General features: G+C 41.2%; 1 protein-coding gene across 1 annotated transcript in view; it reads left to right on the plus strand.

Annotated features, from left to right (window-relative positions):
- Nucleotides 1-6514: 6514 nt before the first annotated feature.
- Nucleotides 6515-27224, plus strand: part of LOC136442607 (collagen alpha-1(I) chain-like) — a 77384-nt gene continuing 56674 nt past the window's right edge. The window contains exons 1-4 of the mRNA XM_066439552.1: nt 6515-6646; nt 6837-7032; nt 25354-25501; nt 25832-25990. Of these exons, the coding sequence (XP_066295649.1) occupies nt 6933-7032; nt 25354-25501; nt 25832-25990 (407 nt within the window). The 5' untranslated portion in view covers nt 6515-6646; nt 6837-6932. The remainder of the gene's footprint in view (nt 6647-6836; nt 7033-25353; nt 25502-25831; nt 25991-27224) is intronic.

A 27224-nucleotide genomic window follows, 5' to 3' on the forward strand; every position in this document is an offset into this window, starting at 1 on the left:
AATAACAGGTGTCATTCGGTATACAGAACCTATACAGGTGCGCCGCCTACCGACAAAAGAAACGAAGTCCCGCAAAGGAGTTTTGACGCTCCGCGTAGCTGAGACAATAAGAACGACAAAGCTTAGTGGTCCTTAGTGTTGTAATCGGCGCTCGACACTGGCAGAATTTGAGAGACAACGGGCATGCCCGAATGACTTTAGAGATCACAGTGTTTACTACGGCTTACTTAGGCTGCTTAACTTGAAATATCACAAAATCGAGCCTGTGTTCTACTTGGTGTTGCTGTTGGGGTCACACCCAGCGCGACTAAAATCGCGCCACCTAGCGGCTTGCCCGACTAACCGGCTATCGGAGGACGGGGCCCATATAGCCCTTGACAGCAAGATATTGTGTAACAGAGGTAAGGGTCACGCCGAGGTCTTCAATTCGGTACATCCCCTGCATGCTTCTAGTGTCAGCCACGGTGGGTGTCAACCAACTGTCGTCTACTGATAGAACCAGGCTGCTGTTGCCCTTTTAGAGAACCTTGGGGGAACGTCCATTCTCGTTCTGTCACGTAACTTAAGTCGGTGTATAATACTTCTGTGGATACAGACGGCGGAGGTTCGAGGCCCGCTCGGGCAGGATGTGAGGGTTGCATTCGTCAATTCGGATGGAGACATATGGGGAAGCTTTAGGCGTTAGCCTCAGGCGAGAAACTTCTGCACGTAAAAGAACCACCCATTTATCGAGAAATTCAGAAAAGCAGTGGTTACCGGTAGCGGTATGCTTGGCTCAAAGTGCGAGTCGTAGCGAAGATGTATTGCGCTAATGATAGCTAGAGGAAAAGGCGTCATGCTTCACCTTCACCTTCACCAGCAGAGGATAACTGATAATTACATGTGACGTCACACCGGTGCCATATGAGATTGTCATTCAAGTCGGGAACTTTGGCCTTCTTGCGACAATCGTCTGAGCATCAGTCTCTTATGTGGCGGTCGTCGTAAAATCAACGTCAGTAAAACATCGTTGTGTTTTCATTATTGTGAAGTCAATACCATAACTTCACTCATACATCTCTAATGAATAACCATGTCAGAAGGTGTGAATCTAGACACTTCTCAATTCCATTATCAGTACGAGATGACCTAGATAGTCAGAAAGAAGACGGTCTTGCACTGTCACAGCCGTCTCTCGTCGCAGCTTAATGTTATCAGCAGTGATGCTAACAGTCGGGGGGCGACGGAGTCGATTGAAAGGATAACTTGTAGATTGCTGCACAACACGCACAAAGTGAAGGAAGACAATTTTCTAGGAATCTCGCCCTGTACTGACTACAATAGCCTTACACCATGACTGATGTATCATCATGTAAGAATATGGACTTCCAGATCAGTGAAGGTTTCCGTGGTTGCTTCGAATTCTTTGCGTGAACTTTCACTAGAAGTGTTATCAACACAGGCATATTGTAAGTGATTTAAATAGTAAGGGATTTTAAGAGACTTAGGTGTATAAGAAGTTCATAAACAGGAGACAAGGTGTTGAGGTAATCTGAGTTGTAAAGTCCTTGATAAGTCTCCAACAGTCTGACCAAAACCGACCAGATATGACCAAGCTTGGTTGGACACCATAAGGCTTTCTCACGTACATATACTACAGCATCGAAGATATAGAACCAGTAGCTTCATGCTTAAAACCATAATTAACATATTAAATTCTAATAATTGTCAGCATTATTATTTTGATTGGTTAAAATGCTTTGGCAAATGCAGAACGCCCTCGAATGCAAAAAAAAAAAATCTAAGGCCACAATATTGTAGACTGTTTGACAAGTTTAACAGTCTCAACCTATTGTTTTGATATATATCATTAATAAGTGGTATTAGATAAGGAAAAGAAGTTTCTTATATTATAATGATGACCTGATGGTGAAGTTGGCCACGTCTTCTTACCAGGCAAGCATTCCCAAGACAGAGATTACCTCGGTACTTCATCTCCGCTCCAAGCCGGATTCCATCACCGTTGTTGCTCTATAAAAGGAAATCGGGTTTCCCAGCCCTAATCCCGCCTTACCTATCCCCCTACTTTACGCCATCAGAGCCTTCCCCGTATTATTTACATGCAGCAGGAGGAGGTCAGATGTCACTACACATTACCTCACCCGTGGCTGCGCGTTCCCCTCCCCCTGTCAACATTGACCGCATGCTGACCGTGTGTAACGCCGGGCCCGACCCTTTACCTGAGTGAGACCTGTTGGAAACCACTGGGACGGGCGACTTTGGGACAAACACGAGCGAGACAGAGCCTTAAATTCCAAGCAGACGGGAAGTGTGTGGAGGTGCGTTATCAGCTGGAGGAGCTGTGTGGAGGTGAGGAGTGATGTTAGAGAGGGGATTCCTGTTGAACGTGGAACCACATGTTCTCCATCGGCTACAGTTCAGCACTGTACGGCAATACGTAAGTCTGTAATATAATTCACTAGAGAAACGTTTGTATTTAATTTGCCATCGTCAAGTTTTACGGAGTTTTCCCCGCGAGTTGTTCCGGAGACGACCGTTTCGCCAATAGGCCTGAAGTGAGGTTTGGGAATGTCTCGGTTGATAAGGGAAAGGCATGTTTGGAAATTTGGTCCCGCGAAGTTGGTCCGTGATGTGAAGGTAAGGAGAATGTCTGGCATCTTAAGATTTTCCGGCTTTGAAAAGACGTCTTGAAGTCAATAAACTAGCTTCTTGGCTGTCCTAAGTGTAAGTGTATAAAGGACGGATCATCCGGCAAAGTGTGCAGGACTAAGCTCGAAGTGAAGCAGACAGTTTCGGCTGGGGAGACTAAAACTGGTACCGTCGCCAAGGCAGCAGTAATTCCTGTTGTACCTTAGGCCCCAGCCAGCTTGTTCGCATTTCCGAAGAAAGCCGATCTAACATTTGCCTGACGCCGCTGGGAAATACGGAAGTAGAAAAGAGTTGTAACCGCGGCTGCTGTGATTTTCACACAGAGTGATGGGGTGTGCGTTCACTAGCGTTAACGTTACATGTATAGGTAGTTAGTTTTATTGACTCGAAGTAAATGTGATCTGCCTGGTACGGCTACTGTAATAACAGACTTGGCCCTTACATGCAGTGAACTTTTATGCCTGGTCCCTCTTCTCTCATAGATGGTTCTGAACGTGTTTGGATAGCTGTAACGTTACAGACATGTGTTCCGTTGTCCCCTTTCCCTTTCTCAATTCAAGTTTACTGGCTAATTTCGCGTCGAGCTCGCTGGGAAGGTTTCCATGACTTCTTGCCGAAAACCACTTGCTCCTCACAGCAGCATTAATGTAACTCACTTACAAAATTAACTTTTGTCTTCATAATTTTCCTACTGGTAGTGCTTTGGTGCTCATAATGTTGCGTCAAAACATGTTGATATTATGGAGAACGCCTTGAGGACAGAATTCATGTCATTAAATGTTACGTCATTAACCGTGATGGTGAACGACAAAGGACTATATAATTAAAGGGCAATAAATCGGTACAAAACATGCCGTTTTGTTTTGGAGGGGAGTGTTGAATGTTTGGCAAACAATTCAGTGACACGACATTTGTGACAGCCCCTCGATCCTCGCCCCGGAAGTGCAGTCCAGGGTAAGTAGACTAGTGAAAGTAGTGATGTACCGAGTCCCCTCTGTGGGGCTCAAGGCACTTAAGCCCCACGGCTCAAGCCCTCTCCAGGCGGTACGCTTCATTAGCTTTATCTGAAACTCCATTAAAACTTGTGTACACCTTCTAAATCATCCTGACCCTGGTGTCACCCGCCACATTACAAACCACCGAAGATGTCCTTTACGGCGTTTTTGTTTCCGAACGATTCCAGCGCAAAGTTGTGACCGTGCGATGACCTATAATGAATGGTGATAGCGTCTTCCACGTTCCTTCAATGGATGCAATCATTGCTATGTTAGTAAAACAAGACCAGCTGCTCCACTTCTTGATTAAACGATGTCCTTATAGAGACCATGGTCATTGCTATCCAAGGTTCTAGAGAACAGTGGATCTGTTGTGTGTCGAGAGTAGAACTCAAAGATTCTGTAGTTTCAAAGTCAAGAACCTGTTACCGCTTGTGGAAACTCGGCGTAATACTAAGCAACAATTCCTGGCAAACCTGAATCATTCTCGTTCCAAAAGTACTTGACTTTTTGACTGATGAGGTCGGTATTACCGCAACCATAACCGCATTTCCCTTTGACGGGCACCTTTCAGGTTCAGGGTCATGACTGAGCACAATGTGGCAAAGTAAAGTCTCGCGGATCCAACCAGGGGAAGCCCAGGTCGGGATGGTTTAACCGTCTTGGATTGCAAGGAAAACCTCTTAGTGCACCTTGGGGTGAACTTACAGAGCTTGTTATTTGCGATAAGCAATCTAGGTTCAGGAGAAAGTTGCGGCTATGGGGTAAAGTCAATACTATAGCCGTCGAAGGCGCCATGAGTGCTAATTTTTGTCATCTTGCTGTTTTAAATAGCAAAGGTCAAAATATGCTCAGAAACGTCGAGGAAAGCTGCGGGAAGAAACAGGGATAGGGATTTGAAATTAAGAAAAAAACGGCATAAATCTGATACCCTAATATGAATTTTGTGTCAGTCTGTGGGTATTGTATTACATGGAAATGAAATGCATCATTAATGTTATAGGTAGGCGTTGCTAGATATTCGATTCGATCAGGTCATTTGTAGGCTGTGCGAGTACATTGAAAAGAAGTGTTTATACTTTGCCACGACAAAAAGCGGCCCAACTATAGCTAACATGGTTAGGATCTCTCGTGTTCAGCGAGTAATATATGCTGTCACTTCTGGGTCAGGCTAGAATCGTACACAGCAGATCTTAATGACTTATAGTCTGCCCTAAACAGACTGGCTGGAATTGTAGGAATGTCCAGCCGTACACTAGAGAAACGTTTGGAGACTGTCAAACTACGTAGCCTTGTTAGAACCTGCGCCTATTAGCCTATACTCTGGAGTATAGATTTCGAGATCGCTGTTTTTACGAGGACCCCTAGTCAGTTTTGTGGTCCACCCTGTAAGAGACCTTGCCTTGGAACATCGTGGATATGTCATGCCCACCGAGGGACGGAATCTTGAGTCACAACAGATGTAAACTTCGTTGGAAGGAAAGGCATTATCGCCGCTGGAGTGATTATAGCTCTGTCATTGAGGCGGGCTCGAAGGTCAAATGTACCACCTAATTATGATTTCTGCTTTGGATTTCGTTCAATTTAATGTCGCTGCAAAATATTGGGGTAATCTTTCTGTGTCACCTTCATTCAACGCCCTGCGTCCCTTTTGTTGGTTTCAGTATCAGCATCTTATAGTTTTACGTCGATGAGACGGACAAAAGCTTCAAGACGACCCACTGTCTTCTTCTAGTGCACAAAGCTACACTCCCCTTCAAGATTCAGCTGTCCGCCTAGTCTACCTCACCCGGCAACGTCTGACCATGGGCTGTTTCAGCAAAAATCACTGTTGAGCGACTGGATCCTTGAGATACGTCCTGATGATGTAAAGACATCTTGACATTGAACGTTAGGTTATCCTGGGTGAGATGACAAGTCTTTGAAGTGTGTGTGCCAGATCATGTTAGGCCCTGAGATGTGCCAAGCGTCTTGTCATTCCTTCTTGGAACATCCAACTTGTAAACTTCTCTGTCGTTCCTTTGGCTGATTCCCAACTGAAGTTATAATCTCCCCATTTCGACGAAGATATCTCTCTGATACGAGTTCTCCGAATCGCTTGGGTGGGGCGAACTGAGGGCACCTGATCTTGTTTCTGCGTGACAGCTGAGTTGCTGTTTCAACAATCGTAGTGAAGGAATCTAGCTGTAACGTTATATATATCGCGCACTCAGCTGTGTCTGGTGCAGTTCCAGAATCTGCTCTCCAAGCAGAGGTTGCTGCGGAAGAGAGGAGGGAAGAAAACGGGGCATATAAGAAGGTCACAATGTTCCCTATCAACTTCTGCTTGGAGAGCACCAGAATCATCAATGCCATGTAGTCTGTCAATAGCACGGTTGGGTAGCTAGGTTTATGGATGATTATTAAGGGCAGGATCTTTGATCCTGAAAACCACCATGCCACTAATTAATTTCAGCCATGCGGAACTTTAAAGTAATATTTATAGGCAGTCTTAAAAAGTTCATGCATGTATTTGCTGATAAATGCAACATTGTACTGAAGTCGCTTTAAAAAGTCTCTCTCCTTGAAGGGAAGAAAATGAAAACTAAAGAAAGAACAAAGAAGAGATGGCAGTCCTCACCCAACACACATAGGGCATCAGAAACACACAGAGGCAGGCAGGCGCGCACACACACACACACACACACACACACACACACACACACACACACACACACACACACAGACACTTCAAGAAACAACACGTCGCTCCCTTGGGGGTAGAGTATGAATTACGAAAGAAAGTAACGATCACTAAACTTTGAAGAAAACTAGGACCTGCACCCCTATCCTCAAAATGGATCGTCCCCAACAGGCCAACTTTTGGCAACAAGTCAGGGCAGAGAGACGTGCTCGCCAAGTCGTGGAATTGTAGGAAACATGTTGTCCTAGTTACTTATGTCCAAGTCGATCGGCTGTTGTGCCCTGTTATTTATCAAGAGAACAGAATGTTTGTGCTCTCTGTGAGTAGTTTCTTCGGAAAACAACATTGATAGGAGGAAATACACGTGGTAAACACCATGCCAGCTTTCATTGATGGGCGACAGTACTGTGTGTTTACCGCATGTGTATTATTCTTGTCAGTTTGTGAACTAACAGATGGCGAAGTCAGGACTGATGTCTGACCTACAATCGCACTCTGCCTTCCTGTAGGTTTTCTGATAGGATCTACGAGGATCTAGACTCGACACTGCCGACAGGAGTGTAGAGGAGACCGGTAGGAGAGCCTGGTGTCCCGCCCGCCGCGCCATGGCGCTATGGGGTCGGCTGCTGGCGCTGACGTTCTGCTGGGCGCACAGGGTTTTCCTGGCTCACGGCTGCGGAGAGAGCGAGCCCATACAGTATTCAGGTGAGCACTTTCCCTTTCCGAAAGGACAGATACACCTCTGTAAACACAGCTGTCAGCACTACAAGAAGGAAGAAGGGAGCTTAAACTTTTGCCCAATGTTGCGAAGTGAGAAGGTGTCAGCTCTGACACCTGTTGCTACCCTTCTCCCTGGCAATGTGTTTTGTTAGCGCTTTTGGAGAAGTTGATACTCGAGCATTGAGTGGTATTTAGAGATTTTGAAGGCTCACTTCGTTATTGGAAAGAATATCCCCTTTGTAAACAGCTTGTCACCCCGTGTCTGACCTAACGTGAACTTGTGTGACAAAGCTAAAAGTGACTTCTGCCAATTGTAAAAATTTAAAGACTTAAGAAACAACAGTACACTGCAAGGACATTGTTGAAAAATAATCAGTCTGCCTCTGGGTATTTTTACATGTTATTTCTGACATCATATTTCCTTTGTGGTAGGAAAAAAACAGTGTTTGATATCTCTGTTTTATTTTTTGCCTCAAAGGGGAGGGAAAAGGTGGTCAGAGGATTCCTAATAATAAACTACCAGTACTAGGGGCCAAAAATTGGTTACGATTAGTCTTGAAAAATGGAGGATGTCCTGCCATGATTTTAAAGGGTTTAGCAGGAAATCTTTCATTATTCTTTTTACCTTTCTACCTTTTTACTACACAAAAAAGAAGCCAAAGCCATAAACCCATAGACCTGCCTATAACATTAGATTTTATAAAATCAAGGAGAAGTAAATGACTGAGTCTGCTCATTAGAGTGCATGATACACGTGCATGATACCCCTCTGGAATACTACAGAAAGCTGTCTGTGCTTAAACCCTTTCATTATTCACTAATCATATGGCGCAGTGGTAGATGTAGTTAGCGGAATATTTGTTGCTCTTGGCGTTCTCACGTGATGGGGTTTTGACAGACAAAGTTGTGCTTTTACACATGTTTCCTGTTCATAGAGCTAGCTTCATGGCAGGTTTCCAATGACAGCCTTTAATATATACTCCCATATGCGGCAATACAGCCCATACCTGGTCAAATTGTTTGTCCCACTGCTCCTGATCACACTCCTAGCATTTAAGTCCCTAAAAGCTTTTTCAAGTTCTTCTAAATGCACCTATTGAAGTTCTAAAACAGGCCTTTTATGTCTAATGATTGCAGAAAGTCAGGCATATCATCTCCAATCATCTGGGTGCTGAACTAATTGGATCACCCTCTTAAGGGATTCACCCAAAGTCTGTCTGGGTAATTATAAGTTTCAGTTCCCTGAAAACCTGATTCTACCCTAGAGTCAAACATAAGCAAAAATAATTGAGTTTTGAAAAGATAAGCAAAGGAGAATCTTGATAGAGCTGACTTCTAAGATGCTGTATGATAACCTCGTTAGCTGACACAGTTCTGAAGTAAGACAGTCATGTTTATGAAAGCTTTATTGAATTTAGACTATTTTCCAACCAGTCTTTGGGAAAAGTCAGCAACATCAGTGTAACTAAGATTAAACAATTTTCTACATCATGGACTATGTAGCAGGTATTGACAACAACAACAACAACAACAACAACAAAAACAGTGGTGGTTGGTGTGCCCTGATGTAGATGGCTTCCTGTTCTTCGCTCACAAAGTAGTCCTGTTCAGTGTCAAGTATTTTTATTTTGCCCAGTGGCACAGTATGACCTGGTGATTCTGTATTTATATGTTGAGCGTGACGATTGTCAGCATACTCAAGGAAAGGCAAACTGGCCTGCTTCTAACTTTAGAAGCTAATAACTGTTGGCATTTCAAACATTTCAAGGACATGCTAAGGAAGCTCAAAGCAGTTTCATGTCAAACACAGACAGCCTAGCTAGATGCATTTTATGGGCTAACCTTTCCAAAATAGCAGTTTTTACTGGTTGAGAAAATGACTTTACTTATCAATTTTCTAATGTAGTTACAGTATATTGAGATTCAAACAACTTTATAAAACATAAGCTTTGCATACCAGTAATTTACTTGTTGGTAACATCATCCTGATCATGACTGACACCTGTTAATGATGACCTAAATTTCCTGACACTTCCTCATTAAAGACCAGAGAGAAGTGACTATCTGGTGTTGTTCTAGTGAAAGAGAGACAGATTGGAAAGTAGGCCACATTTGTAAGGAATTTACTGCTGTCAAGTACACCATCACTACTGGATTGTTTTAGGTGTGCAACAGATTATATAGTATGCCATTCACATGTGCAGCTCCTGAACTTTTTCAGCACACCACTATAGCCTGTTCTGATTGATCTAAGTTGTCAGGGAGAAACAAATAAAGGACTGAAAGGCAAGTGAAAGAAAATATGGGGGTGGGTATTCTAAACCCCCTATTGTGTTCTTTTCTGCTCTTAACTCTTAGTCTCATCAATGATGCTTAGCTCTTAACTCCAGCTAAGCATCATTAACTCTGGTTAATGTTGTAATGATTTTGCTGCACTCTGAGTTCAGAATGTCCATCATAGAAGTACAGATTGAGGACAAGGTATCAATGGATAAGGGCTATATGACTTGCACTCTACACCTCCACACATGGTTTGAGATTGCATTGAAGTATAACCTGTGTCAGTTCACACCTAGCATTTTTCACAGCTGATTTGAATCAACTTCCTTAAACCCAGGGCAGGTACAACCCTTCGTGACCATGAAAAATCTTGCTAGACTTTAGTAGATCAGCTAGAAGCATGCAAGGTCAACACTTCACCCATATGTAAAAAGAATGTCTGTCTTTATTAGCCTTGTAGAGCCGAAAATGTCGGACCCACCATGACCAAGCCCATGGTCTGACTAAGACAGGAGGGGTCGATGAGAGTAGGACAGTGGGTCAAGGATGCTGTGTGATACAAGACATGATTGATGGTTGTCGTTACACATTTTGCAAATGCACAGTTTTAGCTTGAATGGAAATGAAAACACATTCTAGAGTCTGAGATTGCATCTGTGCTTCAGCAATGACAAAAAATCTAAAATTTCATTTCATTTGTATTTTATGAAAATGATAAAGAAGGCTGTTCTTTTTTTTTTGATTGTTCTTTAAATCAGATCTTTCCTTCACTTTCATTGTTTAATTTCTGTGGTATAAAGTACAGAAATGAAGTATGGACTTAAGAGCATTTGCAACTGATCTAGTATGACCATACACACAATCATCTCAGAAAAGAGATGAGTGACACAGGAAGAGGATTCCTGCAGAGGAGAAGGACAGGCTTCTGTTCTGGGTCATCAATCAAACAGTTGATGAGTCAGGAGGTCTTTTCTTTGATGTATTGGAGATGCTCCCATGCAGCAAGAATCCCAGAGTCGCTCACCACTGTACAAATGTGCACTAGACAGTGTGATGATACATAGGGAAACCGATGCACCAGGACATTGGAGATGATTCGTTAACAACTCAGAGTTGATGGAGTAGTACAGAGCTGATGAGAGTAGGTGTATCAAATGTTAAAGGGCTTTCTTCACAGAGGAACTGGATCAATCATCAATCAATCAATCAACCAATTGATAAATGAAACAATCAAATGTGGACATCAACTACATGTTACTTAAATGGAGCATATGATTATGTGATCAGTAGCATGCACTGAGCAACTGAGTTGCTGCAGTAACATATAGGGTGAAATTGTGATAGGTAAACATTTTTCACAAAATCGTACTGAAACTAACAGGTGCTAACCACCTAAACAGTAGTTAGATGGAAGATACTGTCAATTCGAGTCACAAGAAGTGAAAGATTCTCCCCAGGTTGTCTTCCTGCCAGGTCTACACAGTTCACTGTCCCCTTGTTTGTTGTCCTTGACAAAGAGGATGTAAAGTCGTCTTTGTGGTGGTTCCTGATGGTTACTTTTGGTCTCTTGAAACCTCCTAGGATTACAATGTTGTCAACACTTAGCAGTAAGTAGGTCATCCTGTCCATGTTACCCTGGAATAACCAACATTGCTTCATCTGGGATAAGTGCCAAGCCTCCAGTATTATGAAAATAACTGTGGCAGACAGTCTTTGCTTACAAAGGAAAAGTGTAAGACCCATTTTGCCAGCAGTTTCTTTTGATGGTGAGACAGAGGAAATCAAAGATAAGGGCTTTCACCAAGTGTGTCTTGTGCACTTAACTTGTAGATGCCAACATGGCAAACTGACATAAAGTGCAGTGACTTTTCTGGATAACAAGGTGGCTGTTTGAAGGATGGTTCACATTCTGACCTATAGTTCAGAGTCATGAAATGTAGGCTTCTGGTTTCTGTCCTCTGATGGGGATGTTGTTAGCCTTGGGTCCTGTGTTTGAGAAGAACTGCACAGTTGGTAACAGTTCTCTTGAATGTTGTGTATGTTTTGACTTCTTCATCACGGTAAAACCAGCTTTGAAATCTGCAGTTCACATTTGTACCACTTTGGTACCAAGTTTTTCATCAACTGTGAACAACTATGAAATTGTTCTGGCCATTCAGGCTCCTTAGTAGAGTACAATATGCAACCTCACTTATGATCAGATTCTACAAAGAAGAGAGACGAACCGTTCAGACCTCCCTTTTCTTTCTGAATCAGTATGTACATCTATTTAGATACAACATGATAACAGTTTCCTTTGTATTTGAGATCTTCTAAAGAAGTCTGCAGAACTACCCAGCCTGAAAATAACCCAGAAAGTGACTGGTGGATCCCCTCCTGTAGCAGAAGCAATGATCTCTTTAACCTAAGCAGTGGGGTAATCTGTTTGATTCACTGCCACAAATCTGTTCTTATCAGACTTTATACAAAACAGGAAACTGTTTCATCACCAGTACTGTAGGATAGTGCCAAGAGTTGACAACAGTGGTTCATCTCTTGAAGTCGCTGCCAACGATCTTCTGGCAGTCTTCTATTGACATTGACAAGTACACTGGTCGAAAGTTTCCCAGTGACTGATCAGAAGTCACCAGACAAGAGTGATGAATTATCTGTTATGGAGTACAAATCTGAAAGTATCAATTGTTAGGAGCATGCTTAAGTGAGCGAAAAGATAAAGTCTGATAAAAATAAGGAAATTGATTCATTTTCAGAGTTAATTGAGGTTAGATGTCAAAATCTTGTGAGAAATTATAAAGGTAATATTGCATGGTGATCATTAAAAAGATAATATTGTTTGGTCAACTTCAAGTGGTTGCATGTTCATTAAATGATGTACCATCAGTACTCCGTCCTATTGAGAAACAGTTCGAGACAGTCCTATAAATTAGTCTGTATACGGTCCACTTCCCAAAGAGGTATTTCCTCCAATTTGTGACTGCTGGCTACAGACGGCTCTGGGAGCGAAGAGTTTGAAGTAGTCCAAGTGCAGGGACGTAAATCAAAGTGTGCAACTGCAGGCTTTTGCCAGACTGGTATTCTTGTGGGGAATAAAAAATCTTTAAAACTGCATTCTTCTTGTCGAGGAATCTGGGCAAGCAGTACAAAGTAAATGAGCAAAGTAGACACTAGCAGTACATGAGCTACTCGTAGATGTGAAGATCTTCATCTGCATTCTCAAAGTTGGATCTGAATATTGTTATTTGTCTATTTTCAAACTTCCTATATCTGACTCTATGAGGGCTACTGTTTTTAAACATTGCACATGGAGGAACTAAAGGTCCAGGCCTAGGGTCAACCAGGACATTTTTTCCTGATTGGTTCCAGAAACCTCCCATCTCTGAGAGACAGCACACAGGACCTATCACCAGCCATTTGTGCCCAATGTGAGATTACCTGTGTGTGCGCTGTAGCATCCTGAAATTGACAGGGATGATCTGATGATCAAGCCCATAATTAAATGCAACTAGTGAATTGTTGGTTACCATGGAGGTCTTTGAATAAGGACATCTACGGTATTAGTCTCGTTTGGCTGTATGTACTGAGAGATGTCTTTACTACTGAAGGCACACAGGAAATGTAGTTTCTTGTGCACTAGGGAAGTTGTTGTTAGTAACCAATGACCTACAAGCAAGATCAATGCATCTATCTTAAATCATGGTATTGTTCTTTAACCTTCTCCCTGCTACGATATCCTTTTGAAACCAATCACTATTGGTATAGGGTATAGACAGGAAGGTTAAAATCTTACGCACAGATGAAAGCATTGTGCTACTAAAAGTGATGGGTAGACTGGCTTTGACTGAAACTGCGCTTCTGTGTCCCCACATGGAACACATTGTCCTCCCAGGAAAGGTTTGGTACCAGCTTCCTTTAGAGTTCACTGGCTAGAGAATGTGGCAAGTCAAGGACGTACAAGTGCTTGTTATTCTTAGTCTAGTCTAACCTACCAACTGGAGTTCAGACTGAACTTCTACCCCGACTAGAGATATAGTTATCACCTATTGGATTATGTCGTCAAATTTTAATTACTATATTATCCACCTCAATTCATTATTTTCATATTCTCCATACCTCTCTTTCCCCTGATTGGCAGCTCTTGCCTCATTAGCTATCCCAAATATTTCTTTTGAGCTCTAAGGTCACATGAGAAATTAACCAGGCTAACTCCAAATAAGGTAATTATTTTCATCCTTCTATAATTGTCATTTCATACCGTCCTTGGTAAGTGTTTTCAATTAGATCTTCAGTCAAACTGTCACCAGCTTTTCCTAGATTCCAGGGCGAACTCTACCTTTTAGAGCAGGCCCGGGTCATGAGACAAGAACACAAGTTTGGTGGCGTCAGGTGCTGGAATGTTCAGGCCTTGTGTACGGTCTTAAAGTTAAATACTTTTCATCCTTTCCTCAAGAGAAAGTTCATCTCTTGACTCAACCTTGGGGTTACCAAAACAGTTAAGAAAGCGGTGACTTTGAGCAGTGTCATTGAGTCCAGACACACAGCAGCCAACTGATGGAAACCATCATATCTCCTATAGTTTAACCTTACCAATATGACAGGCTAATTATAACACCCAGTAATCAGTCTTGGCACTATGAAGGTTGAAGGTGATGACCTTAACCCATGGGAATAAGCCAGACTCCAGGTCTACATCTTGTAAGGCTTTCAAAACAGCTACATCTGAAAGCTTGTACTTAGGTACCTTCTGAAAATGAAGGGCCAATAATTCTTTGATGTGAAGGACGGATGTTTCCTTGAATCTACCTGTGCTATGGGTGAACACTTGTCTGCTATACATAGTTTTCCTTGATGTGCGACATCTGAAAGCTTGTAGTAGGTACCTTCTGAAAGTGAAGGGCTAATAATTCTTTGATGTGAAGGACGGACGTTTCCTTGAATCTACCTGTGCTATGGGTGAACATTTGTCTGCTATACATAGTTTTCCTTGATGTGAACTTGGACCTGTTCCTGTTAGCCTGATTGAATCGCATTTTAGTGGCCTGCCCAACATCTGGGAGGGGCCATTACAGTGAGTTCGCATTACACAGACTATGATCCTGTTTTATGCTAAAATTTCAGCTTACTCACTGGCGAAGTTGTGCCAAACTGCAGCTGAGATATTTAAAGACTTTCTTCATCATTTTGGTAATTAGGGACTACCTTTATGAGAGTGCTAATAGGAAGTGGGTTTTTTTACCCGTAGGTCATTGCTTTTATCTGTTAGTATGTTCTAACCTGCTTTAATTAACTTAGACAACCAGAATAGTACTACATCTGTAGCTGATGAATCCCTCATCTTCCCAGTTCTTTTTTTATCCATCTGCCTCCGTTTATCTGAATTCAATCTTTAACATTTGGAACTACTTAAACTGAAGCCTTGTATGGTTTGGCCTAGACTCCTCTTGTAAATGTCGTTTTAGCATCCTTACGTGTACTCAGTAATAGGTACGACTGTTAAGGTTTTACAGCTTCAGTTACGGGTGCCTATGCGTAACAAAGTGTTAGCATACTTGCCAGGTAAGTGTGAAGGAAGACTAGAGACAGAAAAGAGTAAAAGAAGGACAGGTCTGGACAAGAAACTACAGGTGACTGATTCAACATTGACACTTCAACATGTTGACTTTAATGTTTGATCTTTTATCACCTAGCACCGTCTTGAAATTTAGCACTTATTTTGGGTAATGTCAATCACCACAGTGCAAAGTCCTTCCACATGTAAATTTCATGAGGATGAAAAACAACCCAGAATGCCCTCTTTATCTTGATGGGGTGGAAGGGTCTAGGTCATGCATGTAATTGTTGCTCATGAAACTGGAATACCCCCCAATAAAAGAAAATGTTCTCTGTGACAATTTCTGTTTGCACGAACCGTAATTGGGAAACCAATATATAGAATGATGTAGTTACTGTACATTTATTGAGAGGGACATCTGACTATCACTCCCATCCTAGCATTTTCTCATCCCTTTTTTTAAAATGCTAGGTCACTCTTGACCTTTTCTGGTGTGTTCGATAGGTGTGCAATGAAACGCTGGATGAAAGGGTGTAAAACAGTTGTGTCCAGGAAGATGGCCACTTCTGCATGTTACGGATGATCAAACTGAATGGGTCTAATGGAGAATGCTCCTCTGTCTGTATCATGGTCACTTCTGTCCTGCAGTCTAAACAAGGTTGACAAAGATCCCTAACTTACACATGACCTTATGGAGGCTGGGCATGCTTTTCATTAAAACTTAATTTTCTTAATGTCAGCCTTTACCAGAAACATCACCCTCTTCCTTACCATGCCTCTCTCAGGACATTATCATTGACCCTTGGGTCACGACCTTGAGAGGATGGCTTCATGGCTAAGATAAGAAGTCTCAACTGTTGAGGTTCACATTTTTAATACATTAAGAACCTGCCATTAACATAGACTCCTCAAAGGTCTTCTACAGGAAAAGGCCAAGCAGACAAGGAGAGAATAAAGCTTCATAGACAAACATGAGGGTCCATAAAGCCAGACCCCACCTAAGATTTACACATTGCTGAAGGGCACTTGACCTTGAATCCCACACTTATAGGTTAAGTACAATGATTAGATAAGGAAATGTGTGGAGTAAATATTGATTAGGAGAGGAGAGCTTCTCCAGACAACCTGCTTCTGGGTGCAATGATCCTGGCTTTATCCTCACTTCTCAGAAAGAGTAAGACTTTTTTGACAGCACTTAACACTAAATTCAGGCCACCTACAAATTGTTCTAAAATCATGAGCATGCCACTACACTTAATGCTTTCCCTATGAATTGTAGGAAATTAAAAAGACTTGCCTATCCCTGAAGTAAAATGGCATTTATGATACTCATTGCATTCATCACCACTGTATGTAACTAGTATTTTGCGGCCTTGTTGCCTTTAAGTTCCTTTCATCAACATTGCAATAACAGAAGAATATGTAATGGACATTTGCCCTGAAGTTGCCAATTTTGTATAACATCACGTTTCTCAACAGATCTATCAAAGAAAATTCAACTTGACAAAGTTGGGTGAAAGTGGCACATTTAGGGCACACTCTGTGCTACATGTTTAGACAGTTGCGACATAAGGGGCACAAGTCATTAGGGACTTCGTCTTTGGTCTATAAGTTTCTATCAAGATCTATCACCTCCTTGGCCCAGTAAAGCCATGTTGGTCTGTCCCAGTGCTAATGCCGACCAATGTTACTTGACCTTGGTAATCCGAGAGGTTATGTCCGCCAGCTGGGGCACCAGACTTCCCAATCCTGTGTTTACATAAACGTCTGTCCTGTTTCAAACCTATGGCATTGAACCTGGGCGCAGTCCCTCTGGAGTGATCTTAGACTGGCCAGCTAGTACCCATTTTTTCAGTTGGCTGTAATTATAACCTGTGCGATATTCTATACATATATATAATCATATAAATTGTATAAAAAGTAGTTTACATCGTTGTCATACAAGTTCAAAGCTTAGAGTGACAGAACAAACAAGTGTGTCATCCCCCCATATTTGGTGAATACTACACTCTCTTAGCCTTGTTATTACAACATAACACAAGCATGTAGGATGACAGTGATGTTGTCTCAGAGTTCTGAGACACTTAGTTACCTTTGCCAAGAAGGATATGTTTTCGGTAGCATAAGAAGTATTGATGAATTGTTATGATATTTGGTATTTTTCCCTCCATCTACTTTATCAGTTTATGGACTCAAGGGCCCAGAACCCGTTGATCCAAACTTTACTTTTAAGACCCAGGCACAGATGACTGGCAAAAGAGTCATGTCCAGATATCTAGGGCACAGAAATATTTTGCCAAGATCAGGTCAGTGGGAACAACCTGGAAGCCAGCGCCCTGGCCATGACTTTTTTGTTTGTTCTGAAAAGTGTGAAGCTCCCTGTTTGTTTCTACTGCAACAGAAGTAGGTCCAGAACAGGTGATAAACCATGATGTCTTTGACAGCACTTCCCTACTTAGCTGAAATGGCTGGATCATTATAAGTCAGGTCAGCAGAAAGAGTCACAACAGGGCTAATCCATAAGGGATGGATCAAGGACAGGCAGAAGGGTAGAGTGATGAGTGACAGCTTGTGCTTACATACTTATTTCTTTTACTTCAAAACTGATAACAGGAGTCTTACAGAGATTTCTTAAAATGATAATAGGTGTAAGGTGTGAAAAGCCCTGTAGCACTATCAACCACTAGGAAAAAAGCATCTTCATAGAAAACGACTGCTTTACATTTGCTTGTATTCCCGGAAAGCTATATACCGGTACTATACCAATGAACCTCCTTGATTTTACCTTGGCCTTTGTGACATGTGAAGCATTCTTGTCTATCATCTGACGGAGCCTTTTGGGGCTCACCTGTTTACTAGATGATGGACGACAATGATTTACAGCTGTGTGTAGATAGTAGAAGGTCAATGACTTCCAGCGAGGTCGAGCCAAAGCTCCAGAGTAAGAAACCCCTAGAAAAGGACTTTGCTTCCTTTACTGCAATGTGTTTTAAGTGGGCATGAGGCAACATGATAGGCCTCTTGTTTCTTTCCCTGAACTTTTCTGTACAACACTTCCTACCACGTAGTCTTGATATCTTTTATCTATACGCTTTTAACCGCTGTTTCTCTGTTCCTTGTCACAACAGCCTTGCACTTTACCTTCTTCACTACTGCATTCACTCAATGTCTTCTTCATTGGACATGAGGCAATCTAATTACCTCCTGTTTCTTTTCTTGACCTTTTTCAAGAATACCGAACAGGATGAACTGAAAAAGAAAACAAGCTAAGAACAGGAAGGTGATTTCCCTTTGCTGTCAGATAATCTTTTGTACCATGTTATGTAAAGCAGGGAGAGTGGTGAGTTGCACCCACTGTTTATTGCTATATTCACGCATCAGTTGATATCAGTACAAAACCCTGACTGGTATATGGACTAGGTAGTTAATAAAGGGTGGCCCTTATCACCACCCCCTACTGGTTTGTTTATGTTTCCTCCCCTCTTCAGTAATTATTTAGTCACGGGTCATTCACTGTCAAAAGAATCCATCAACACTCATGTATCTATTAAACCTGATCCTCTTCCTGACAGAAAATGGTACAGACTTTCACCTTGGATAACCTAATGAGTAACTGAGAGAAATGGAGAAAAGTCTTCCAAAGAATTTTTACATATTTCAGGATCCAAGTCATTTTTGACCTTTACTGTCTGTCTTCACAATACACATTTTAGATAGTGTGATATAGTCTTGCCCAATATTCTCTGTATCATTCTACACATTTACAAACAATACACATGTAACATTAATTCTAGGAGTAAGAATGAGAGATGAAAATCTATGTTATAACTATAGAGTTCATTTATACCAGGCTTACAAATGTTATTGCACATAAGAAAAGGACATTAGAGATTGCAGAGATGATATTGAGGGATTTCAATCTAGTTTCAGTCTATAGACAGCTTGGTATATGTACAAATGTATATATGGTAAGTCATGCTTCAAGTCCGACTCACACATGTTTGATATTGTTTCATGCCACAGACTATTACTGGCGGTGACTTCAGAAGTCATACATTTGTAGGGTTTGGCTGTCATATTGGATAGTAGGGAAAACACCCTCTCTTATCAATAGGTGTGATGGGTTCTTTAACATCATCCAAAGTGCAGTTGTCAATGGCTTAGCTTCCTCTCTTTCTAGGAGATTACAGTCCCAACAAAACTAGTAGTGGGCAACACAAAGGGCAAGGCCAGGATTCAAACCCAGACATTCTACTATGTAGGGCCTAATGGTGAGGAAATGGTCTGTCTGGTATGGCACAAGACTAGACCAGACTGACCTTCCACTTGAACCTGCACAACTTGGGCGGCCTCTAATCAGAGAGGACATAGAATTTTGGCTACAAATTAATGCCGTTAATGAGGAGTCGTGTTCAGGAGTAAAGCTTCTAGGTCCGTCCCTCTGTGTCCAGCTGTCCTGGGCAGTAGTTATTATAACAAGATCTCCGGAGAGTCCCACCCAGTGGGTCTCAAAGCCCTGTAATACCACTTATAACTGATTAACCCTCTTTGACCTGTACAAAGTACAACTTTCAAGTAATGCTTGTTAACAAGACATTGTGGACTAGACATTTGGGGACAAATTTAAGGAGAGATTTCCCATTTGCTTGGTGGTCCTTGACAGTAAAGATGGATAAGATTTTGTCAGATTAGTCCTTTCCCAGTTGACCGGAATGGAACCACAGAGGAGGACTGTTAGAAGACTGATAGCCTGGCTGGCAGAACAGTCACAAGTGTCAGTGAGCAAGCTTTCATCATAGTAAAACTATGCTTGAAAGGACAGTGGCCTTAAACCTGATTGTTAAAAACTGTCAGTTTGATATTATATGCACATTAGAACATGAGCCACTGTGTGCAAAGGAGACTTTATGTTGTACTACCTGTAACGTATCCGGTCCTTTACCTATACTTACCATTCAGCTTCATTTGCATAATTTGTTAGACTGACGTACTTTATGAATAATATCTGAAACACTTGATGACAGGACATCAAGCAGTCAGAGTGCCACATGATCATGTTCATGATATTGAAAGCTGGCCATTCAGACAGGAGGCAGGTTTTTGCAATTATATAACGGTTAACTTAAAGCAACAAACGTATTCTGTTTCATCATTAGAGACCATTTACTAAAGGTATAGTTTCCTAACAAAGTTTACCTTGCCTTTGCACAAATGGGCCATTAGGAAGTGAAGTGTTGAAGATAATATATCAAGGTTGTTGAGCCAATAGTTCAACAGGCCAGTCCCCACAGCAGCGGTCTCTCATGACAAGATGTCACACAGGGTAGGTTTCCTCCTGCTGTGGCCCAGTGTTTGCTAAACACTCCACAGGGCTACTGATACCACCCACTGTCTGATACAAATGTCAGGCTGTACAACAGGAGTGACATTGTGGCTAGGGTTTAGTGACTGATTTAACTTGAAGATACAGGTACCTGCTAGCCTAGTATCCATCCGTATTCAACTACCTGGTACTGTATTCAACTACCCGATACTGTATTCAATTTCCTGGTACTGTATTAGACTACATGTTGAATTGCATCATGAATTGGGCTATAAGTACTGGTCTGAGGGCTATGAGTACTGGATAAGGCTACATTGTACCAATGAGAGAAAATAGGAATGGATACCAGTCTAATAGCATAGTTCTTTCCTTTTGTAAACAGGAATGTTGGATCAGCCCATACACTACTTAGTACTTCTACTTTCCTGAACTTTCCAAAAACATTACTTCAGACCATTTTCAAATGTTGCCCTGTCCTTTCACTCCCGAATCATCAATATGAAGCACAAGCCAGGATGAAACAATATTTACATGTAGTTAAAAGAACTAGCTGTTATCTTACCATTACTTTTACAACTATTATCAATTTTCAGCAGCCAGACAAATGATACATCACCCGCACACACTAACAGAAAGATATAGGAGGGACATAATTTGGAGCAATGTCTGCTGATAACATTAGAACCAGCTGCAGCTACATATAGCATACTAATGTATTGCATCCTGCAGGAATGACACCATGCCTTTTATTATTATAATTAGACTATAGAATGAATGTAAGCTGACAAAGCTAGGCATTTCTACCTGATTTATGTTATTAATAAGGTGAGATATTAGTTCAAGGGTGACTTGGTTGGCATCTCCTTGACTTTCAGACAATGCTTGTCTCTCCTTTGACTCTAAATGAAAATCAGACTAAAATCTAACGGAACTGGCTTCCAGACTGATACAAGAAAACTAATAGATCAGATGATGTGGCTTACACTATGTACTATCATAAATTATACTGGGCTGTCATGTCACACAGGTGGAGTGTGTATGCTTCTGACAGTATGTTTAAAGTTGTCCCAGACTATTGGAGATAATGAGTGCTGACTGCCATGCTGCAGTTAGAAGTGTCTTACCAAAATAAACAGTGGTGGGAGTCACTAGGTCAGCTGTGTTGTTGTGGGGAGGGAGAACTATAAGGCAGATCAACTAGTCACAGATAAGTAGAAATAATGACTGGATGCTGGCCTTAAGTTATGACAGGGATGGCATACATAGGAAGTGCTAGGATGAACCAAGACATTACATGTATCTGATAAATGCCTTAGCTTCAATTTTTCAAATCCCTGTTTTGTGGATGAGACTTGTGGTCATCTGCTATGCAGCCATAATCATGATGATGGTCTATTGTTTTGACTGAGTGTACTTCCAATAGTGTCTCATTCTGATGATCCAGGAATTGGGAATCCTTCTACAGTGTTCCATCAGTTGTTTGCATTCAAGTTTTGAAACTTATTAAAGAACAGTGCAGAAGACGTGATCATGATGCACAAATACCACCTGTCGTAGCTTTTGTCTGGAAGAAATCTTCCTTGGGTTCATGAAAAATTACTGTGTGCCAGGAAAAAAATATACATGGCTCATTTGTACAATTGAAAAGATGAGGGTCGAATCTGGGATTTCATTCTGTTGAGGCACGAGATGTAGAAGCATAGGGCTGTTGAAGTTCAAGGTTATACTGAATGCAGACTTTTGGTCATGGCACGACGAATGGAATGCATTATGTTGTAGGTGTGGCGTCTCCAAGGTGCCTCTAGTGCTTGGCAGAGAATTTCTTTAATCTGCAAATATTGCTTGTTCAAACTTTTCTAGCCTTGTTCCTGCTATGTGCTGTGTAGGGAATGTGTGTTTCTTACAACATAAGTCAACAAGAAGAGAGCCTTAGCTACTACATATATTTTACCAAATTTTTCGTCAAGAAATCTGTGAAGGGGTAAAGTACCACGCATCTATTTTTGAATCTCAAATGATGTGTAAATGTATATCTATGTTTTGATTTATATCCAAATGACAAATGAGCCTTAATTCGTTATAGATAAATGAAAAGTTGTGCCACAATCATCTGTGAATGTTTACCCCAGTTTTTCATTTGGTTTTGAACTTGACAAGAGACAAGAAACAGGCCAAGATCAAGCGACTTATTCTAGCTTTCAGAGTCAATGGTATAATTGGGGTCTGGACAATGTTATGAGACGAAGTTCAAGAAGGGTAAGGTCTTTATGTGGTTGTCATGGCAACTGCAGACCCTCACAAGTGCCTTGACATTGTAGGCTGATAGAATTACTCTTGTTGTGGTGTGATTGGCTTTATCAGATAAAAGGACAAAACCACTTGATCTACCCGGGACAAATTAATAAACATCATTACTGAACATTAGCAGGCGCTGGGACTCAATATACAACAACCTTTGGAAAGAAAAAAGATAATGACCTTAGCATGTCCAGAACACGAGATATCAAAACCATAAATGCTGCTGCAGTACCATGGACAGCCTTTGAGGGGGTACATACATGTAATCTAACATGTGTGTAACCATTTCTTAATTTTGCCATCACCTACTAACACACCAAATATCATAAAGATCCATCCACCAGTTCTCGAGTTCCTCTGTTCACAAATAAACAAACAAACAAACAAACAAACAGACAGGCAGACAGACAGATAGACACACACAAGCACATGCGCGCGCACACACACACACACACACACACACACGGCCTTCTTGGCAAAGATAGTAAGATTATTCTACACAGTGCTAAGGAAATTTCTCTGGTACTTCAGCTCCAAAGACCAGGAAAATGTCAGTCAGTGACCTGTACAGTATAATGAATGATGCTATCAGTCATTCTGTGATGCCAACATCTCCAGGCTGTGAACTTGGGAAGGAAGGTCAGACAGTCCAAGTGTATCTGTCCGTTCAACACCTACACATATTGTCCCAACAGCCTAATGGGTACAGGATGGGTCCAGGACAGCTGATCTGCCTACATACATGCATGGGAGCTTCTATACAGGAGGCTAAGCATTGATTGATCCTAACCTTTTGTTACCTGTACGTACGTATAAAAGATACTGTAAATGCAGAAATGTTCACGTTGGTTTTATGTTCGCAGTTTTTGCGGTGAACTTTCAGCGCGAACTTAAAACCCCCGCGAAATTTCTTGCCCACCTATGACTGTAGCACTACTATTGTTTCAAACGCGAACTTAAAACCACCACTAATATGCCATTTTCTCCCTACCGCGAAATAAAAACCACGCAAACTTAAATGCATTTACAGTAGTTGATAAAGGTACTACACGCCAACACAATAGAGGGTACAAGAGTCAAAACTACCTAAAACAAAAGTTGCATACATAACATTCATTAATGATAAAAGAGGGATTTAACTTCTGCCAAGCTTTTCTTGCATTGTCATGTTCAATGTATAGCATGTCTAGAACATATACCTTTGAAGTTCTTTACAATCAGTAACTTCTCCATTGGTGGCCATCCTTCTGACAGTAATATTTCTACTAGGCATTTAAAGTTTAATGTGTAAAAATCACATTTGGCATTAGATCAACACAGTCCAACCTTAAGGACATCACCATGACCTCAGTACGACAGATTTATAGTGTTGCATTTGTGGTTTAGGCGCCATAAACATGCTTGACTTAGATTTGGGAATTTCACTTTTCTTTGTCTCAATGCCAGAAGGCCTGATGTACAACACGTTCCTGTATTGCATGATCTAAAGCAAAGTGTTTTAAAGTTCAGGAAATAGCAGGAGATGGAATCAAGGACATGAAATGCCAAGCACAGGTGGGGAAAACCACTTCAACTATAAGTCTTCAATATATTGATATCTGTCCACAATCAGTTGCAGATATACTGGTAATTTTGTAATACAGTCTGTCAAAAGTGGCGGACTACTCTACTAAAAGTGACATACATTATATACAAGAAAAAATACACCTTAAACAGAGGTATTGGAAGAAATAATCATCTGAATCTAATGCTTTCTGTCGGATTAATGTGTGATGGCCAAAAGCTGTCAGTTCGGAAGTCACTGGCTAACAGTAACACAAGTCTTAGTAATAGCCTCTGGCTTGCTGGGCATCCTGGCTTCATGTCAGCCCAACCAATAAAATAGAATCAAGACAAATCACCACTTGGTCTCTGGGCAGTCAACACCTCCAGGGGGGATGATGTGACATTCACAGGTATATAATGTCAATATTTACCTCACACTGTCAGTCTTCTGAGTTCTGTCAACCAAGATTAATGGCAATTTGATCGCTGGAGCTGCACAGCTTTTCACTGGTTTCTGATGATGGAAGACATTGTTTAGTCTGACCTTCCTCGGCAATAACAGTTTTAAACTTCAGGTTACCACAGAAAAGCACTTTTACCAAACAGATCATGTTGTCGGTGACAATACATTCATGTTGTGGCAGCAAAATCAAAAGGTTTGGAACGACACATTCTGTAGCCAAAGCAGGCCAACTAAACTCTAAGTTTATTCTACTTATAATCACAAAACATGGCAGCTTGTGGACAATACTTGCTAATGGGTCACTGGCATGTGCAGGTCAGCTACAGGTCACTAGTTTGTGTCAACTCCAGATTTGCTGCAATGAAAGATGAAAAGGGTGCATTGTAAACTTAAGTTGAACTCAGCTCCTCTTTTGTATCCTTTCAGTGGTCTTTAATCTCAATGTCAGTCCTTTGATTTCAGATCTCCCATACATGAGTCTTTGAACCTATTGTGTCTTATTGTTAATCATTCTCAAAAACAAGTTTTTTTAATTGTTTTTTCTAAACAGGTCCGTGTCCGTCCACGGCACTTTATTATTCCAGATAAACAGCAGTAACAAAGCTAGTGTTCACAACAGTTTTGGTAACACCTTAGCACTAAGTTGTCTATAGTGTATATTTCAAGAGATTGAAATTCTGCAGTCAATAGAGATGGAAGGGAGCATTGTGTCAAAGAACCAATTGGATGATTAATATTACCTTTAATCAACAGTGAATGGAACCAATTGGCAATCAATGCTTTACCTAATATTTAAAATTGTACTATATTTACCTTATTTCAAATCTCTTTTCCCGTTCTTACATCCAGGCAAGAAGTATGACTTATTGGAAAGACTGAGAGCGCCAGAACTGCCACACGGCATCAAGCAGACGTGCGATGATGTTGACTGTCTGGCATATGACATTGAACCCTATGCAATCATGAGTGCACCTACAGAAGAAGTTTTTCCAGAGGGGTAAGTCTGTGTGTGACTTTCTTTGAATCGATAAACAGTTTATGAAAAGCAATACCGGTATCTGGTCAGCAACATTTCAAAAATAGATGCTTTGGACTGGAGCTCCATTGTAGTCTAAAACCAACAAATATAATCAGATATTTTGCTATGTTGCTACTTGTGTAGTTATGTTACATTGAAATTTCTTTGTGTCTGGGACAAATGAGTTGATACTCCCATTGTGGTAGAGTTAGGGAAAGCAATATTAAATGTTGAAACACAGGAAAAAGTTATTCTTCCTTCTTCATCAAAAACCTCCAAATCTGATATTTTTTCATTTTTCTTTTCCAGGTTTCCTACAGAGTTCACTATTTCAGCAAAGCTGCAGTACTACAAAAAGTCATTTTCAAATCTATTTGCAATATTGGACCCTATTGGGAGATTACAACTGTCAATTAAACTCTCACCCAGGGATATAGAGCTATATACACCAAGTCAGGGAATATACAGGTAAGGTTTCTATCTGTATCTGTGTCTGTATTGGTGGGCCTGTGTAACTGCTCTTCTTTCTGTGTAACACACCAGTGGCAGCTGTTTTCTATTCCATGATTTTTTTTGTCACAACCAGCATTTCTATCTTGAGGTGTTACTCGAAGCTCTCAAATAAAGATTCCACTTCCATAATTGAAGAGGAAACTCTCCAAACTCCTTCATCCTAGGTTGATAACACTTATGATAAACCTGTGGTGGCTTTCTCTCTCCCCCCCTTCTTCCCCCCCCCCCCTTCTCTCCCTCAGTATGTAGTTTTACTCAAATGTTTTCAAATGCAGTCTCTAAAAATTAATGCACTTTGAAGTTCAAGGCAGATTCTCATGTTTAGCCTGACTCTTCAGATTTGTTTATTGTAAGTACCAACACAACCACCTCCACATGTACATGTATATGTGCCTAACTCCTGTGAATAGGGACCCCCAGCAGGGCAGCACTTATAACCCTGAGATTGGGCATTGGGGTCACATCAGCTGTCAACATTGACAGACTCAACCCAGCGTGCCCCCAAACTGTCAGCATAGGGAAAGATGGTTGGATTTTAGCTAGAGTAGGGTCTTATCCAGTTCTGTACCATTCATTGAGTCTCTGTCAGTGAACTGTCCAGTACGTACTGTCTAGATCATGAGCATTTGTGATTCGGTAGTGCTCACTCAATGGATCTTTGCTATACGGATACAGCTTGGACTTACCGTGTTTAAGATATGCTCTGTACATGCATAATTTATTCATGTTCATGTATCTCAACTCAGTTGTTTGTAATTCCATCAGAGAAGACAAGAGAAAAACTCACAAAATCAGCAAATCCGTAGGTGAAGTAATGTAATGTCAACAGTTGTTACTCTCTTGTAGGAACTAACCTGAATCTGACTGTAAATGTGTTGATTTGAAAATATGCAGTTGTAAACAAGTAGTAGGGTGAACACTTAAGTCTCAAAGTAAACAACAGCATGGGTGGCTTACAAAGAGACACAGTATTGTAACATTTTTCTTCTAACACTTTGCATAAATCAGGTACACATTACCTTAAAATGCACTTTTTCATTTGGGAATTACATTTTTGTAGCATACACAGAAAGTCTTCACAAATGGTTAAAGGAAGGTAAACGTCGATGAAAACTGTCTACTCTTTTGGTTTTCCACAAAGCAGTTTGTCCTTTTCTGCCTAACTGTTTCATGTGCATGAGAACTGGCT

Source organism: Branchiostoma lanceolatum, chromosome 9, assembly GCF_035083965.1.
Source record: "Branchiostoma lanceolatum isolate klBraLanc5 chromosome 9, klBraLanc5.hap2, whole genome shotgun sequence".
Classification (NCBI taxonomy): Eukaryota; Metazoa; Chordata; class Leptocardii; order Amphioxiformes; family Branchiostomatidae; genus Branchiostoma; species Branchiostoma lanceolatum.